The sequence below is a fragment of the Serinus canaria genome, chromosome 9, assembly GCF_022539315.1.
Source record: "Serinus canaria isolate serCan28SL12 chromosome 9, serCan2020, whole genome shotgun sequence".
Taxonomy (NCBI): Eukaryota; Metazoa; Chordata; class Aves; order Passeriformes; family Fringillidae; genus Serinus; species Serinus canaria.
Window position 1 is genome coordinate 8,560,648 of NC_066323.1, and position 18,352 is coordinate 8,578,999.

Sequence of the window (18,352 nt, forward strand, 5' to 3'; positions counted from 1 at the left end):
TGTACTTTTACACAGGGCTATCACTGCTGCATTCACACATCGCTTTTCCACGGTATATCCCGATGGTGCCCATCCAGCGGGCTCTGCACAGCCAAGTAAGCAGCCAACCAAAAGAAACCCACATCCCAATACCAGCCAGCCAACTGACCTTGCTGCTGTGCCTGGCCCTGCTCTTTGCACGCAGCTGGAAGCAGTGACACTTCCAGCTCCATGGACCCACAGGTTTGTTTTCACAGAGGCAGAGAGGAGTGGACAGAGGGTGTTTTGCCCTGGCAGAAGACTGTGACCGTGTCCCTGGGAGCCAGAGGGAAGGTCATACTGCATCATGCTCTGGCCACCATCTCGGGGTTTTGTGCTCTTTAAACCAATTCCCCCCGCCACAGCCTACATATGGCCCCAGCCATGGCTGCTTGGCCAACCCAAATACTGTTTCAGAAAAGCAAACTGAACTGAACATAGCATTCTGTTGTGGCTGTTTCCCTTTTCCATGCCCTGGCTTGGGGACAGTCCTGGGCTGCTTTTGGAGAGGGGTTAGAGGAGTTTTTCCTTGCCTGCCTCAGGCTAACCAAAGCCACTGCTGCACATCTGCAGACTATGGGAAATGGACCAGGGGTCCAGCTGAAAGGACCTAACTCCCAAAGCCAGACTGGTATAGTTAGAATGTATCCCAGCCCGTTAATGCTCATCCAGACACATCTCCAGCTTTTTTACCACAGCACTGTTTGTCCTTTCCACTAATTTCATCAAATAACCAGCCATACAACAGTCTGCTGTGCCAGTGAGAGCAGGCAGGCTCCAGCCTGACCCAAGCTGCTGACTTCTACGGATTACTCATTAGCCGTGGGTGTGGTGTGAGGCGTAGGAATCACAAAACTTGCTACCTGTGTAGGTCTGCACCAGCTTCTGGTCTCTGGGCAGTGCTTTGCCCTTGAATTGATCTTGTCCTTTGAATTATCAGGTTTATAGAAGAAAAATCATACAATCAGTCCAGGTATGAACTACCTTGAACTGGTTTTCTGCACTGGATTAGACTTCAGACATTGCAACAGCTTTGAAACCGTCTTGCTTTTCCCTGTAAAAAAACCCAGTTCTGAATAAGTTGCTGCTAATTGTGTTGGAAGGGGTTTTGTGTAACCCACTCTCCCAAAACCCAAAGAAAGTAGCATATGAAATAAGATACTTTTTCAGTGCTTTCTCCTCCCGACCTGAATGATGAATTACAAACTAATTTAATCTGTGTGATACAGCACAGCATTGCACCTTTTACTTCTGCACTTTCACAAGCATAAACGCTGCAGAAAGAGGGCAGGATGATCAAAACCTGAAAAAAGAAAAATAACACCAAGAGATATTTGTTGCAAAAGCATGGCTATTTGTAGAAGCTATTGAGAACAAGAGTAGAACGCCGTTAGCTTGGCTAGGAAGGTTCATCCTCCCATGTGAACTGATGGGAAGGCCATGGGGGGTACTGCTGTAGCCTGGAGTGGTATCTCTGCCTGGATCAGCTTAGGAGCCTCATCCTCTGAAACATAATCACAATGTGAACACCCACACTACCAACAGCTTTGCACAAATATCAAGCAAGTACAGTTTGTTTCCAGGAAAGCCAAATGCACAGGTATATTAAGATATTAATGAACTCCTTTTGCTAAAACAGGTTAGGAGCAAAGAGAAAGATTGCTGTTTCTCTAGTTCCAAATACATCATATCCCTCTTGAGAATTTTTCTGGGGAAAGGGTGGGGAAATAATAGCTCTCCACTGTGCTGTGTGAGCTGGCCCTCACTCTCACCAGTTTCTGATCAGCAACACAGATTGTTCAGCACTGAACCAACAGAAAGCACATGAACTTGAATGCCTGGATGAGTCATTCGCAGAGCTGTGAGCACAATGAAACTGCAGTAATGAAAAAGTGAGAGCTCAGAAAGTGCCCATTCTGTGAAGTGAGGGATGCCTGTGGTGTTGATTAGGTCTTAAGCATCCCACAAGCTCCTGTGCCTCACATGCCCCGACAATCAGAGCAGCTGCATGGAAAATGCTGAGTTCCAGGAAATGTTTGGATCATGGCACTGGGTCTTTAGTGCTGCAAGTGTGCTAACCCCTCTGTGCAGCTGTGACTGGGATGGGGGAGAGTTTTGGTACCTCATCCATGTAGGGAGGTTATCGGCCCCATGCTGTGTGTTTGGATGGAACCAGGTAGGCATGAATGGTGTATGGTTGGTGTGTGCATTGTCTTGTGGACAAGTATCCACATCCAGCGGACAGGGAGATGCCTGGCACAGCATGGACAGTGTGTGTCTATCCAGGTGTTGCTACAGGCAGCTTGGAGAGCAGTGCTCATGACCCTCTTTAGACAAGTTCAGAAGGATATTTAGGAAGACTGATGCTAGAAGCACTAAATATGTGCAGGGAGTATTTGTGCTTCTAGTTCTTCAATTGCAAGCCATGATCAAATCCATTAGATACCATAACTTTACTTGGATTAAAAGCAATTGTACCCAATTCTTGCTGTAACAATAATGACCTATTGTGCAACGTTATTGATTATTATTAATGTCATTGTTTGCAGGAAACTGGACTGTGGTTTTCACATGACAAACCCATCCCACTGATGTCCCCAAATTGTTTATTTTCTAGTGAGATTGAAGAGGGGAATGATTGAGCAAGCCACAGCATTCTGTGACAGCCCTGCCACAAGTACCACATTGACTTCTGCCCCCCTCCCTTTCTCCACAATGGGATGTTAACTCTGTAGCCTAAGTATGATAGATTAAGAATGACTACCCTCAGTGATCTTGTTGGTGCTTTTGCTACAAAAATTTTCTTTTCTCTGGAACTGTGAAAGTGGATACAAGATACAAAGGAAGTGGATACAAGATACAAAGGAAAATGAATAGCAATGTCTCTTTGCCCTGCAGTTGTTGGCAACATATGTTTCAATCTGCCAAGCTGCCCACATGGATTGGTGGCTCATGTGGCCCAGCTGAGGATAAATTATTACTTTCCAGAAGAGTGATGTGAAGTAGTTGCAGTGTGATGGGAAAATTTTTGGACTGTTCTGGGAGCTCAAAATCCTGAACAGGCTGTGTGTGGGAGGGAGACTTGGACATGATGGACAATAAAAGATCGGCCACTGCACAGGAATAGAGAATCATGAACAAGCTAATAATGCAGTCTCTTCAGACCTCCCTACTTCTGAGCTTGTTACGGTTTGCAGTGCTACAGGCTAAATTTGGTCATGGGACTTCTACTTGAGCTGTCCAATTAATCTGTGAGTTCTGCACTTCATGGCTAAGAGTTCTGATCAGCAAGAGAGTAGAAAACCGCTAGCAAGCATAACAACTGTCAGCATGCTCATCAGGAGGGACACACTCAGGAAACTCATGCTGAAAATGCAAGTGTCAGCACCCTGCACCAAGTATCCCAGTGGGGAAGGGCAAGAAGATGATGTCCTCTGCATATGAGGTACATGGGAAAGGGGATTTGGGAGAAGGGGAAGAACTACTTTTCCCAGTGTCCAGATTTGTGTCAAAGGAAGACACCTCCTCAGGGACCCTCCACACTGACCAAAGCATATTGTGTTCCCCAGACAGCTCACAGAACCCACAGACCTAAAAGGAAGCAGTGGGTGGGAAGGAAGTCTGGAATGACAGTTCTTCACTTCTGTTAATCCTCCTGGCACTCTCTATGATTCCATGGACATCAGTCCAATCACATCATGCTGCTTCTTTGGGGAACTGCTTTTTTTTCAGGGCAAAGAGAAAAGCTGTTTTATCTCAGTGCCTCACTGCAATATTTTACCAGTAGTAAAACACTGACTGCACCATCCCATTAGTCACTCACCCAGCCTTTGCAGCCAGAGTCTTCTGGGCTCACCAGGCATTTGCATTCCTTCAGCACATAAGAAATTCTCTGCTTCCTAGTCCTGTGTGTAACAGGGTTTTGCATGGCTAGTCTTAATTGCAATGATATGAACCCAAACACTGAGCACTGAGTGCAGCCATGCTCCTCAAGCTCAGATGTCCTGAGAAGTCTGTTTTCATCCAGGTTCAGCTCAGTTTATTCACCTGGCCAGTACCTGTTCCAGTTTCCCAAAAGGCAGATGCAGGTCCTCAGGTCCTCCAGGGAAGATGTAATAGGAGAGACAGATGAACAAAGACCAGCACTCCCACAAACTGAACCTTGGTTTTCCTGATCAGTCTGGAGATGCTCCATTTTCTGCTCCAATGGCTCAAATCAATTCAAGCATTGCTTTAGGTTTGTTGCTGATGGTTATTTTGGGATGGAGGGGAGCAGCTCCTGGACACCTCTAAGAAACCGAATTGTCAGGTGTTGCCTCCTCACCCTGGTTTGCAGGCTTTGGCTTTGAAGCTGCTGCTGGCTCTTTGGTCTGGCTCTGCTTTTCTTTTGCAGTCAGGTCTGATTACAGCAAATCCCAGATCTTGAATCAGGGCAAGTTTTAATACAGTACAGGCCTTGTTTATATAACATCTCCCATCCCTCAGGGATGAATCCAGGACTTGCAGCACTAAAAGCATTAGCTGCTGCCACTGGAGCTAAAGATGTAACTCCTCTGGCTGGTAGCACCAGTACATTTATAGGCTTTAGAACAAACGCTGGAGGAGACTTGTGACACACTAAAAAGTGGGTTATGCCTACTTAAGCATTTCATCCCACCACCGTACTCAGAGAGAATGTACTCGTAGGACCACAGGTGCGAAAACACTCCTGATGCTGCTGCCAGCCCATTGCCCAGAGCTAGTCTGAGTAGAATGTACATATCATTACTTACCAGAAGTGTTCTACTAGCACTCCTGTCCTCCCTTTTACTCTCAGACCTCCTCCAAAACTGGAGAAATTGAGGACAGAACAAGTGTAGGCAGGGCTTTGGCTCCCTAGGCTTAAACAACAGTTTCTGCTCATCTTTCTGAACTAATTTTGTAATTACTTTGGCATAATGGAAGTTTATATTCTTCTTCCTTTACAGGCATGTGATGCAGAGTCTTTGGGCTTCAACATGCCAGCAGCTCAAAAAACAGCCAGCCACCTCCAAAATGTACCTCTGTTTGCCTCCACAGCCCAGGGCCCAAGACATGCTCACACTCAAAACAATTTCAGGTCAACACCCAAAAATACCCACGATTCACCTTAAAGATTTAACGCGGCTTAATTTTCCCCATCATTCATTCTTTGTCCTTTCTGTTTATGCTGTTTAACTACACAGCTCAGTATCTGGACATCTACTTGCCCCTACATTCCAGAGTGTTTGGTGCAAACAAATGTCAGTTTAATGACTGTTCAGGGATTTACTGTAAATTGCCTCCTGGCTTCTTTCCTAAAATCCAAATTTTGCTGGGACATAGGATTTAGAAGGCATGAAGTGCACCTTGAGTGTCTTCCCCAACAAAATGCCAGTCCAACCTGAAACTGCATGATTGTGATTGTGCATGATTCCCCTGTCTGGGGAAGAGATTGCAGAAAAATGCAGCAGTTACATTTGTTTTTGGCTCCTGTATCTGGGCAAGGTATGTCTGTCTGTCAGTTCCCCTGTCCTAAAATGTTAAGAGCACCTGCAATAGAGCTGATTCTCATTTTTTTTTCCAGAAATAGAGTCAGAGATCTGCAGGGTGTGTGACCATGTGTGTCAGGGAGCTCTACAGGGATTCTCTGGTACCTCCTTAAGGGTGTCCTTGTTACTTGCACGGTGACACCTTTTACCTTTACCTCTAGCTTGTGGGCTTGGAGGGAATATTCTGGTCCACTTTTATTTCCAGATTCCCATCTTCCTCGTTTACCTGAGTTCATTTCAGCATTTCTATCAAATTGACTCTCACAAACATTCCTGACAGGAGAGCAAGGACTGCGGTGCAAACAGGCACTCGTTACATAAACCACTTAAATGAGACATCAGCCAAATCTGGCTGGTGGAAGGAGGATGTCAGCTGAGGACAGGGTATTTAAACGCAGCAGGGGAGAAGCTACAGCTCAGGGTTTGTTAAGGATATTTACAGCCCTTTGTGAGAGGAAACGCAGCTGTGTCCATCTCCTTCAGTGACTCCCCGGAGGCGGGGGCTGGACACCCTGTATCACTCTTTTGGGCAAGCAGGCTTGCTGGCCCTCAGCCACCACCACACAGGGACACACAGCCGCAGCTTCCATCCCTTTCAGTCGCCAAAGCTTGGCCGCGAAAGCCCTGGGACAAGTTCCCCGTCCCTTTAGGTGGTCTGAGGGAGCTGGAAGGGCACAGCTGGGGCTTGGCAAGGGAATCGTGCCCGGCTCCTTGGGAAGCGCGTTGCAGGCCTGCGGCAGCGGCTGCCGGGGCACGGCCGCTGCGCACAGGAGCCGCTACTGACCGCGGCCCCGGCCAAGGTTAAGCCCCAGATGAAGGCACGGCGCACTTTCCCCGGCCGAGGGGCTGTAGATAACCGGCAGTGAGTGACAGGGTCGGGAGGGGCGGACACCGAGGCCGCCCCCGCTGCTCTGTCCGCTACACCGGGCAGCGCCCTGCGGCATCCCCGCAGCCGGGAGGAAACCGAGACACCCCTCGCCCTCTCCAGCACCGAGCCAGCCCTTCGGCTCTGCGTGCGGTGTCCGAACGGAGCGGACCCCGATTCTTCCCACCGGCACTAGCTCGGTGGAAGGACCCGTCCTTCCCGCACTGCACGGTACGGCACGGTTCCGCACAGTACTGCGTTGTGCTGCGTTGCATTGCGCTGCACTGTGTTGCATTGCGCTGCACTGCATTGCATTGCGCTGCCGCCCTCCCAAGCGGCGAGGAGCGGAGAGGTGCGGTGCCCCGGCGCGGCCGCCCCGCCGCAGGGCCGCCCCGGCGGGCGGCGAACGTTCCAGACCCCCCACGCTGCGGCAGCGGCGGCGGGACGGGGCTGGGCGGGGCGCGGCGGGACGGGGGCGCGGCCAAACGGAGTTGGCCCGCGCGGGTCCTTAAGGGAAATGTAGTTCACTGTCGGCAATCAGTGAGTGCCCAGATTTGAGGACTGGACTACATCTCCCGTGGGGCCCCAGGAAGGAGCGGCCGCCGCAGCGCCCGCCCGCAGGCGCAGTGGGGACGCCGGAACCGCTATAAGCGGCGTTGTTTGGGTTCGCGGCCGTGGAGCGGAGAAGCTGCGGTGGGGTCGTCGGCGGGCGGAGGTGAGTGCGGCTGGTACGGAGCACGGGCGAGCCTTGGTGTGGTGAGGAGGCGACTTTGCTGTCCCCTCTCCTGTCAGGAGCCCGGCCGAGCAGCCCCCTCACCTCACCCCCGGTGAAGGGGCTGTGCGGTGCCCTCTCCCGCTGCGCTCTGTCCCGCCTCAGCTGCAGCCGGGCGCACCTGTCCTTGGGCGGGGCGGCTCCCGTGTTTACGGCTGTGCGGCGGAGACACGGGAGGGCCGGGGAAGAGCGGAGGGGGGGCTCTCCTCGGGCTGCTGGGGGATGTCCGGCCGGGGGGGGCTGTCCCGCATCCCCGCCGGGAGGGGCGCGGAGCCCGCGGGTGCAGCATCCCCACCCCGCGGTGCTCTCGGCGGCGATGCTGCAGCGGCGGAGCCCTGGCAGCCCCGCGCAGCCCGGCAGAGCTGCTGGTGCAGTCTGACCAGACTAGCGCAGCCGGGCGTCTCCCATCGTCTTGCAGGCGGGGGGCAGAATGCGATAAAACTGTTAATAAAACAGAGTCTCGCAGAGAAGAGTGATTTTTCTCTTCCAGACTCTGGTTCTCCTTCTGACCTTTCGGTGCAGTTTGATAGACTGGGTGGAAACCTGCAGCACTGAAGGTGTGACTCATTCCTGTGCATTTCTGCACTTAATTATAGCTCAAGCCTGTGGAGTAAGTGAGCAGTGCTATAAAGAAGGGACATAATTTTCTCCAGAGTGCTTCTATTGACTAATATTATCAAGTGATCTCTCCAGAGAGGTTGGTTTTGCAAAACTTGGTACCAATAAATTACTGTATATATGCAGTTTCAAACTCTTTACAGAAGATTTTTGGGATTTGGTCTTCCCAGGCAAGTTTCTCACGGCTTCAGCTAAATGCTGTAGCTATTGCTTTAATCTGTCAGATTGCATAATTGTATTTCAGAGATCTAAGGGAGGAACTATGACAGCACTCTAGTGCATTGAGGAACATTGTACTATTTGATTACCTCAGGGTATGTTTAAACTAGTTCATGAGAGGTTAGTTTTGCATGGACTTTGAAAGGCACGTTATTACAGCGCTGTTGTAATATAACTCATTTACTATTGCTTATTGATTTTGATTCTGAAAATTAACTTTAAAAATAGGTGATTAAAAGTAACTGGTGTATTGGGCATGACACATAATGAAGGGGAATTTAATTATTTTTCAGATACTTGAGGTGAAAGAACAGGTGTAAACCCTGGCGTTTACAGAAGATGAAAGACATCGACATAGGAAAAGAGTACATTATACCCAGTCCTGGGTATAGAAGTGTGAGGGAGAGAGCTGACTCGGTGCAGCATGAAGAGCAGGAAGAGTCCAATTTTCAGCATTCTAAACTTAAGGTCAGTTTCTTTTTCATTGTTTATTTTGCAGTCTTTATGCTTATTAAATTGCATGCAGCAGCCTTTTTGCTGTGCCAGCTGTATATAGATTTGCTGCATTGAAGGTCAGTAATGAGTATTGCCTATTGTGTGGAAGAGGTCATTCCAAAGGGTGCTGTAGCTATTTTAATGACAGGTCTTAGCACCTATTAAGTGTTTTTCACTTTTAAATGTGACTTTTCAGTAACATTTGAACAAAACTTTTTTCTAGTATTCAGCTATTGATGTTAATCAAGGAAATATTTTAAACCTTTGTGTTTTAGAGAATCATTACAACCAAGCAAGAGCAGTGAAGCACTCGGCACAAATCATGCACCATTCAGTGTTGGCAGCTGAAAAAACTCTTAATCATGCCATGGTTGTTTTAAGGATTAATTTTGTAAACCAGATGTCTAGCTTGCTCTAGTAGCATGACTTTACTTTTTCCCTCAGATGAAAGTAATTATTATTGAACACTTTCTTGAACATCTGTGTATTTAACAAGGTGAGGTACCATCATAATTCTAGTTTATTTTGAGAGCTGGGTCTTAAAAATAACCACTGGCTTAGAGCTAGCCTGTCATTGTTCAGAGCTTCTAAATTTTAGAACTTGTTTTCACTGGGAAGAGTGCATATACTACCAAGTGCTATAAGGAAATAGGCTCCGAGATATGGAAACACCCACGTTGATGAAAGATATGGTCAGAAACTAGTAACTTCTGCCAGCTGAAGAAGGTTAAAGATATTCCAGTGCTAGCATTCACAGCAGCTAATATTTTCTTGCATATCCTGTTCTTGACCTTTTCTGAAATACTCCAAGGACTGATAGGTACATATGCACACTGTAGATTTTTCTGAAGACAAACAACTAAAGTTAATAGTGCTTCTGTCTGATTTTCACAGTGATGAGTTCCTTGCAGATGTGCTGCTGGTCATTCCACATAGATTGCCTGTGAGAGGGCTGGAAATTGCTGTATTTGTATGGAGGAATGGTAAAGACCTCTAAAGAGGCTTAATCTTTGCTGTGTTACAGTAGCTGCTGAGATACTCTGTATTTTAGCTTCCCTTGTTTCAGTGGGTTTGAGGGTTTCCCAGGGCTGCACTGCTGAGTTGGGATTGGAGAACTCAGCTCTGCAGCAGCTGAGTGCAGCTCGCAGGCCCTGCAGCTTTGGTGTCCCCACAGGCTCTATGAGTCAGCAAGTGCTGCTGACGGTGCTCAGCAAGGTGGTGTCTGATTGCATTACAGCAGGCAGTGATGCACAGCCCTGGAGCAGCACCGTGCAGGTTTTGAACGGCTTTTGTCATGTTGATGCCATGGGCTTGCCATCGACCTTATCCTGTTCAGTAGCAAATCTGCTCTGTCAAATTACTGGTGACAACAGTGATGCCATTGGTGGGCAGCTCTGTTTCCTGACCAGTGGCAGTGGAGCTCAGCAGTAATCATTGCAAATTATCTCTCCCTTTTGGTCTGCATCATCTAATCAGGATTTAACTTTTAAAGGAAACAATCCTTATCTTACCTGTAAATTTTTAATTAAATTAAATCATGAAACCAGCGTATTTGTGGGTACTTTTATTTTTTATTCTTTTTTTTTTTGTTTTGTGGAAGCTGAAAGTAAGCCAAATCCTGCATGTCCGTATAGCCTGGCATGAAAATCTAACTCTGAGGCAGCTTCAGGTCAGCTTAACTCTGTTGCTGGTCTTTATTACCCTTCTACCCTTACCATTTGATATGCTGCCTATGACTACAGGGTAGTGAACACAGATAATTGCAAAACAGGGGTTCTGTAAACTTGTGATTACTGATGTAAGAGAAGGGCTTACCCAAGCTCTTACATTGAACTTTATCTTGTTTGTTCTCTTTGAGTAGAAGAGTGAACTTAACTTGTTTTGCTAATGGCATCTTCTGGTTCTGATAGGATGCCCACTTTACTTGGTAGTTATCTTGTTCAGTATGCCAAGGTTGTGTTAATTTCTAGCTCAGACTTTGGTACCAGTTTTGTTTTGCTAGCCTTGGCAGCTGGGATGTATATAGTCCACAGACACAAACAGCTCTGAATTTGTTGCTACGTGTCAGTGAGATTAAATCCTGCTTGCTTGCAGAATGCTAAGTAAAAGGAGAAGTATTCATAACACCTTATCTAACTTAGGTATTCATGTTTGTGTACCAAGTTTTTCCCTTTCTAGTTGAAACAAGCTTTGCTTTCAGCAGCATACTTGGCTTAGGGAAGAGCAAAGACTTCCCTTTCAAAAGGGTGAGCTTTGTCTGTTTGGTTAAGCACTTTCCCTCTGCATGTAAGGAAGTTGTAGAAGCTGTGAAGAAAATGGTGTTTCAAGGGAAGAGAAGGAACTCTGTCCTTTGCTACTGTATTTTTTGTGGAACCTGGATGGGGTTAGATGCCTAAACTGACTTGGCACAGCTGGTGACATAACACGAGGGAGGGCTGATGTGATGAGGAAGAGTAGGAGCACAGCAGTTCGGATAGAGGGATAAGCTGTGGTGGAACTGTCACTTGGACAACAGAGTCCAGTATACCATCAGTAGAAATTCTCAAATTTCTTGTAGAAAATCTAGCTCAGGATTTGAATTAGGTTGACCAGAAAATGACTAAGCTGTAAGCATGATCTCTATTGCCAGGAACAATCTGCAAGCAGATGTAGGCTGTTATTTCACCACTAACTTCAGATCTTTGTGGAATGCAAGTTTAAAGCTGTTTTTCAGCAGACTTTCACTGCATGAGGTAGCCTTCTTGCTAACATGGTGCACCCTTATAGGGTGAGGTAGAATCCTCTGTGCTCTGGGGACAGTAGTCAAGGGCCACTGGTTCATGGCCAGTGGTGATGACTGCTTCTGGCAGGGCTACAAGTACATTTGGCTGATCAATAATATGACTCATTGGGGTTTTTAGTTGCCTATATTGCTGCATTTTCTGCATTCTTCTTAACTTGAAGCAGACAAGTCTAGTTGATTTTCTGATCATGATCTTTATAGGTGAAAGACCTGTTTAACCATTAAGCCAAGGTCCCAGAGCTTTTTTGTAAGTCTCTTTTTTGCATTGTATAAAGGTTACATTCAGCTTTCCATTTTCTGTGCTGAAACCTCTATTCTTGTGTTTATTTCCAGCTGAAAGGATGCTGTTTCAAACTACCACAAGTGTGTTCATGACAATAGTGAAAAAGAACTTGCAGTTCTTTCCTTGGAAGCTTAAATGCTTCTTGGTCACAGCTTGAAAGATCACATCTCTGAAAGACAGGAGCTTTTCAAATAGGCTTCCTGGAATCATAATTGAAATAATTCTGCAATATAAGTAGGACTAATCCAACAGTTCCTGGTACTTAATGGCAATGTTGCTATAGAAATATGGACCTTTGAAATAGGCACTTGGGGACTGAAATTCAAGAAAAAAATTATTCAGCTTGTGAATACGTATATTCACCTCATGAATAAGTGTCTGCAGTATGTTCTGATAACAATTGATTTTTAAATCTTTGGAGACCTTAATGTAGCTTACAAAAGAGTCTTAACTACGTGTTCCCCCTGCATAGTACCATACTAATTGGGCTTATTGTTTGTGGGGGCATGCCTCTGCTGGAGAACTTGTAGGTGCACTTGCTGCCTAGCACTACAGTGAGTGGTCTTCATCTGTAAAAGCTGTTCATGACCAGTGAGTAATAATTAAGGTATGTTTGAAATATTGATTTGTACTTAAGCCTTTAGGACTTTCTGTTCTCAGAATGTGCCTGTGCCCTTCAACTTGCAGCTGAAGTAACTGTATGTAGTTTTTCTCATGGAAGCAGTGTATTCTGGGGAGGACAGACCCCACTGTCCATGAAATATGCTATAAAATTACAGATGAGGAAGAGAAGTAATTTATTTTTGAAATGCTTTTGGAATAGGCTTGTCTCAAATGTAGATTTTGTTTATTTGATGGAATAGCAGGCAACAAATTTAGCTTTCCTACCCCATTACAGTTACAATAGAGGAGGATATGAGAACAAGCTGCTTCTGCAATGTACAGAGCTTATGAGAACTCAGTTCTTGGAATTCAACTTCCCATGTTAACGATGCTACAGCACTTATTTACAAATTGTACTCCAAGCTGTAGTTAGTTCTGGCTGGAATATACTGTTCAGGATTAAGTTCTTGCTGCTGAGGGATGAAGACTGCATCTGTGATGAATCTCAAGTGCAAATTGCTGCATTTCAAGGCACCAGCCAGGGGAACTGTAGAGATCACTTCAAACATGCAGGAAATGTGTTGCTAACTTTAGCTATCAGAAGCCCTACTAATATTCCTGTCCTTTCCTTGATCTCTTGTTTTTCAGGTTTGTTTCTGACATCTTTTGCCCAAGACAGCAGGGAATGTGATCAGAACTTGCTGGAATTGATGTAAATCCTTCAAGCACTGATAGCTTTGAAGTGATTTATCACTGAGTATTTAAATAGATCAATTCTGCCTCAACCTCTCTGAAGCATCTGAGTGTCTGAGTCCACTGAACAACAGGTTAAAAATAGGGATGTGAGTGTAGCCTGGGTACTTCTGCCTGTGCATTCCATGCTTAGAGCAGTCCTAGACAGCTTATCTATAAACTGCTACTTGTAGCTGAAGCTGCTGGATGTGTCTGCATTTTTCCAGATGATTGCATATTTTCATAACAAAGTAAACATTTTTTACTTTTTCAAGTCAAATGAAAGCAAAGTTTTAAAATCTGATTTTTTTTTTTTTTTTTTTTTGCAGCAGTTCTGTTATCTTTGAGAATTTTGAACACAATCAGACTAGGTGCAGAAGCAAACATTGGTGGTGCTTTCTAAAGATGCATTAATTCCATGGTATCCCCAAAGAACTCAACATATTGGTTACAATCATGTTTTGTTGTTTTACTGTTGAACTTCAACTAGTAAAGCAGTCACTGACACAGTAATCACAGAATCAAGTGATTCTGTCAAGGATCACTTGATAGAAGATCCTAGAATTGTTTGGTGTGTGCTTTAGGATGACCCTCTAACCACACTGTAGAAGGGGTATCTCTGCCTTTCCTCCATGCCTAGATGCTCATATCACCATCTGACAATGGCTTTGGATATGCTCCTGTCATGTATCAAAAGTTTATCTGACGCTTGGAGGGGGGTTTATGGTATCAGAGGAGACTTCCACTTAACAGGAGGAACAAAAAGGTGAGGCCTGTGACTGGGCACATTTTAGAGACATTTTCTAGAGGAGCATTGATATTCTGGGTAATTCACAGCTTCTATTGGAACTTGACTGCCTTCCTTTGTGCACAGCCATCTTCTTTCTAAGTCTTAGCTACATTATAAAACCTCAGCTCTGACCCCATGCTGATGTTGTCTTTGACTACTGTGGGTTGCTGTTCCTTTGTTCAGAGCAGATTTCTAAATTAGCCTCTCATGACTAGAAGTGTATAAGGAGTAGATTATCTATCAAGTGAAGGAAATCTTGCAGTATCTTTTCCATTGTGGTGTTCTATATTAGTGCTGCAGACATTCTGCTCTATGGCTGTTTCAGAAACTGTACAGCTATAAAGCATTTCCAGAAATATTCACTGCATCTGTCCCAAGTTATTGGTGAACTCAGCTTGGAGCAACTTAAAACTCACATATATGTGGGGGGTTATCATGTCTTGGGATACTGAGATGGTTATTAGTTTTTGAAAATTTGTATCCTAGTGATAAGGGATAGTCAGTCAGTTGTGCTCTGAACCACAGACGACAAACAAGCTGTTCCACAAACAAAATCTGTGTTTCAGTTGTTTTTGAGGATGAAGGTTAATGAATTTCAAAGTCAACATGCTTAGAGCCCTGAGATGTTTAGTTTGAGTCTCCTAGTTACTGTTTGCTTTTGGAAACATGGGTTTTTTGGGTGCAAGAAGGTGAGTTCAATACAAGATTGTTGTATTAAGCTTGATAAATGCTGTGGCGTCAAGGCTTCTGCTGTCACTCGTTGGTGATTCCACTCAATAGGAGTTGAAGTTCAAAGCCTCCCTGGGTGCTCCAAGTGTTGTACAAAATTCATCTGTGTAGCTTCTATTGTGACCTGGCTTAGGCATGGCCGGAATAAGGATTATTAGTGAAGAACACCCCCAGCATACGGCAGGGTGCTGGGGTGGTTCAGGAGAGCAGAGCTTACCTGAGCAAGGCAGGAGCCAAATTCTCAGCCTGTGCTGTGCTAGATTGATCAGCTTAGTGAGGAGTTGGTTTCCCATCTTTGTAGGCAGAGACATGTGGGGTGCCAATTCTAAAGCTGGTTATTAACAATTCCACAGGAGTCTGCTGTCACTGTCTATGAGCTGTGTAGCTCCACTGCTGGATGATCAATGTACAGCCTTAGCTTTGAATGAATCCTAGAACCTTTACTTACAAGATCATGAATACTGGTTTTAATGCAAAAGAGTAGACAGGAATTCATGGATACCACAAGCCTAAGCACATGCACAGCTGCTTGTCAGGTGCATTCATAGCAGCTACAGTTGCAAAATCCTAAAACAAACACTTCATGCCAAACTCTGTATTTCTTGGATTGCAGGAATAAATGGATTTGCTAGGAAACAGTTGAGAACATCTCACCTCAAAGCTGATGCTGGCCAGAATTCAAGGGCAAGGTAAAATAAGAAATATTCCTGTAGAAAGCTAATATATCTCTCCTCACCAAGGACTTCCTGTGCCTCAAGTGAAAGTGCTCAATATATGTGACTAAAATACTCAGGCTTACCAATTGTGCATACCCTGACCTTGTTTGGCTATAGAGCTTTGATATCAGTACCAAGCACTATTGGGAAAATTCTTCTTTAATCTGAGGATGCATAAACTCAGGCTAGTTTTGAAACCATTACTCCAAAGTTAATACAACTCCTGCTAATCCTGGCCCAGAAGAGTAACAATGGATCTGGTGTAATCAAGTCACTTGTAACTGTTAAAGTGGACTCCAAGCTTTTCTATCTCTGAACTGTTGCAGTAAATCAGAGCATGTTTCTGGACAGTAAATTTGTATCTTTTAAGAGAAATATGGCCCAGCTGTACTTACACCAGCGTTTGGCTATGTGTTTGGTGCTGTGAAGTGCTGTTCTTCCAGGTAGCAGAAGCTGGGAAGGCAGCAGAGACATGAAGTTTTGTTTATACTCCCCTTTTCAGGAGGTTGAAGAAAATGGAGTCTCTGACTTCTTGATCTGATTCTTTTATGGAAATTGTAACCATAATTTCTAAGCATCTGGCACTATCTGATGGTCTCACCTTGGCGCTGTGTGAATGTGGCTGTGCTGTCTGTACTTTGCAATCAATGTGTGCAGGTGCCTAAAGGATCAGTGCCTCCTTCCTGACACCCACTGTCTCTGATCTAGCCCAGTGCCTGCTCCTTGTTGCCCTAGCGTCAGGGAGACAGCTGGTATGGGTGGATGATACACCAAACTAGTCTTAAATAGGCTCATGTTTTAATCAGGCGGGGTATTGTAAAGTATCCTAGCTACAGAGAAGGCTGGGAGCCTAATGCTGCAAATCCCCTTGTTAATATTTCTATAGATTGTGTACAGTATCAAATCCAGTGAAAGGAGAAGAGAATTGTCTTAGTAGACCATAAAGTCCATAGTGCACTTGCTGCTTCACCAGGCAGCTGTAGACTCGGCAACGTTTGGACCTGCAAACCTATTTGATTTTCAGATGCTCTGGGGTTTGATGACTTGCAATCTGGACAATGCTTTAGGGGTTGCCTGTGCTACCTGCAGAAGCAGTGTCTATACCCCTTACTCCTTTCTACTGGGAGTATTCTTGGACCCAGAGGAATTTCTGGGAAGAATAATGTAATTACAACTTCAGGGAATTTTTTCCTAGACTCTCGTTTTATTTTAGTTGGGCTTAAGCTAAATGGAACAGTGGTTCTTCCCTTCCCCAGCCCGTACAAGCTAATCCCTAATCTTGTTTTGTAACACCAATCTTTTAATGAAGTCTTAAATATTTTTAAATTGCTCTTCATCCTGGAGTTGTAATATGGCGAATGCTTTAAGCCCTGAGCAGAGCTGGTGATGATAGAATTATTTCTCATCACATGCCCACCTAGTTTTGAGCTCTGCTGTTCTGGTCTCTAGGCTTCCCATTTGCCTTTCCTTGCTGGGATCTTTAAAGGCATGAGGAAGCCTGCTGAGCTCTGGTTGCTAAATGCAAGAGGTAGGAGTTCTGTTCTGCAGTGTTGCCAGCTCAGAGACCTTTACAACTTAAATCAAACAATTTTAACTTTGTAATAATAAGTCAACTACAGTAGTTTTAGTAGTCAGCTAAAGGATTAGTAAAAAAGCTATGTCAGCTGCAAGGTCTGTTCTAGTTTGCTGTCAGCTGCTGGTAGAACCAGAAGAGATTCAGCTTCTTCCCTGCGGTGATTTGAGCCCTGGAAGATGTTCTGCCTTAGCTGTTTGGTGGGGTTTGGGTTGTATGCACACATCAGATTCTTCCTCTGCAGGATGAGTAAGGGATGGAAAAATCTGTTTTGCTTTGCCTCCAGTCTTGTCTGGCTTTGCAGTTGTGTGATGTTACAGTTGTCAAACCAGTAATTGCTGCATTCTCTTTAATAGGAGATTGTTATAGGACTGTGTGAAAGGCTAGAATCCACCTGGGTGGCTTTTCCCTTCCCACCTACATGACAGCTGCTTCTTTTTTCTTTACCTGTTCCCATCCTCAGATGCCCATGTTGCCTGCTTAGCACATTTTCAGAAGTGTGCAAGTTCACATATTTGAGTTTGCCTGCCTTTCTGAGTAAGTTTCCTCAGGCCATTCTTGCTTCCTGTGGAACTTCTGACATCATGTGTATATGACAGCTTTGTAGCTTGGCTCCTAAATTTCCTGCATTTTCATGACCTTGGATTGTGGATTTGGCATGTCTGTCTCTAATTTAATGAGCAAATAGTTTCCCCTTGCCCTTAAACCACTCATTTTCCTCACCTCACTCAGGCTTTCTGTCATATGTCTTGAACCAACCATGTAATCTTTCTGACTCTCTCATTACCAATGTGCTTTCCATTGCTATGACCAATTTCTTGACAAGGAATTCATGCCACCAGGTGCTTGTATGGTTTTGTTGTTTTCCTGAGCTGTAGAAAGTCAGATGAGGCAGGTGTGCTCTGTGGTGACAGCACCAACTGTGCTTCTCTTTCTCTGCCCCTCTGTGACCCACCTGTGAAGGAAGATCATGTGTGCAGTGATGCTTCCTTGGTGCTTGCCCCACTCATGGGAGCTGCCCCAAGATTAAAAATTTAACTGTTTTCTTAATCTGTTAATTCTTATGGTGATCTATTGAATTGTATCAGACTCTATTGAATTGTATCAACCTGTACTCAAGTGTGTCAGAGCTTCATGGCATGAGGAGTGCAGAACTATTATGCTCTGTTAGGAGATGGCTATGGCTGCAGAAAATTTGTTTGGCATTCACCAGCTATTAATAAGATGCTGGATCAATGATTGTTCTTGCCCTCTGTCATGTGTTTAGTAAGCCATGATATGCTTATCCTGTGTGAGTTTATTTCTCCAGTCCATTTATGCATTTGAACCTGACAGTATCCTATGATAGAGACTTCTAAATTTGTGTGCCTCGTTCTTTTGTTGTAAGAACAGTTGGTGGTCACTCTCTAGTTCTCTTTCTTCAGGCTTGTACCCCTCAAATACCTGAACCTTTACTCCTTTTATCTATCCAGCTGAAAAATCTTCAGTTTATGCTACTCCAAGCCCCATTGTTATTAATGCTCAAGGAAAATAAGTTTAAGTCTAATACCCTTTTTGAACTGAAGTGACAAGGGGCATAGTCTGCTGTTCAAAAGGGATGCAAACCCT

At 45.0% G+C, this 18,352-nt stretch overlaps 1 protein-coding gene across 9 annotated transcripts in view; it reads left to right on the plus strand.

Moving 5' to 3' along the window:
- Positions 1-7,000: 7,000 nt before the first annotated feature.
- The window catches only part of ABCC5 (ATP binding cassette subfamily C member 5), a 67,429-nt gene continuing 56,077 nt past the window's right edge, over positions 7,001-18,352 (plus strand). For 5 of the 9 annotated variants that reach the window (XR_003944715.2, XM_030227055.2, XM_009089093.4 and 2 more), the window contains exons 1-2: positions 7,001-7,147; positions 8,335-8,509. Coding sequence is in view for 6 of the 9 variants with exons in the window: in XM_030227055.2 (XP_030082915.2) it covers positions 8,381-8,509 (129 nt within the window). In the remaining 3 variants the exon portion in view is untranslated. Of the gene's footprint in view, positions 7,148-7,670; positions 7,762-8,334; positions 8,510-15,068; positions 15,145-18,352 lie in introns of those variants that run through there. The other 4 variants (XM_050977868.1, XM_030227056.2, XM_050977867.1 and 1 more) reach the window with 3 other exon arrangements.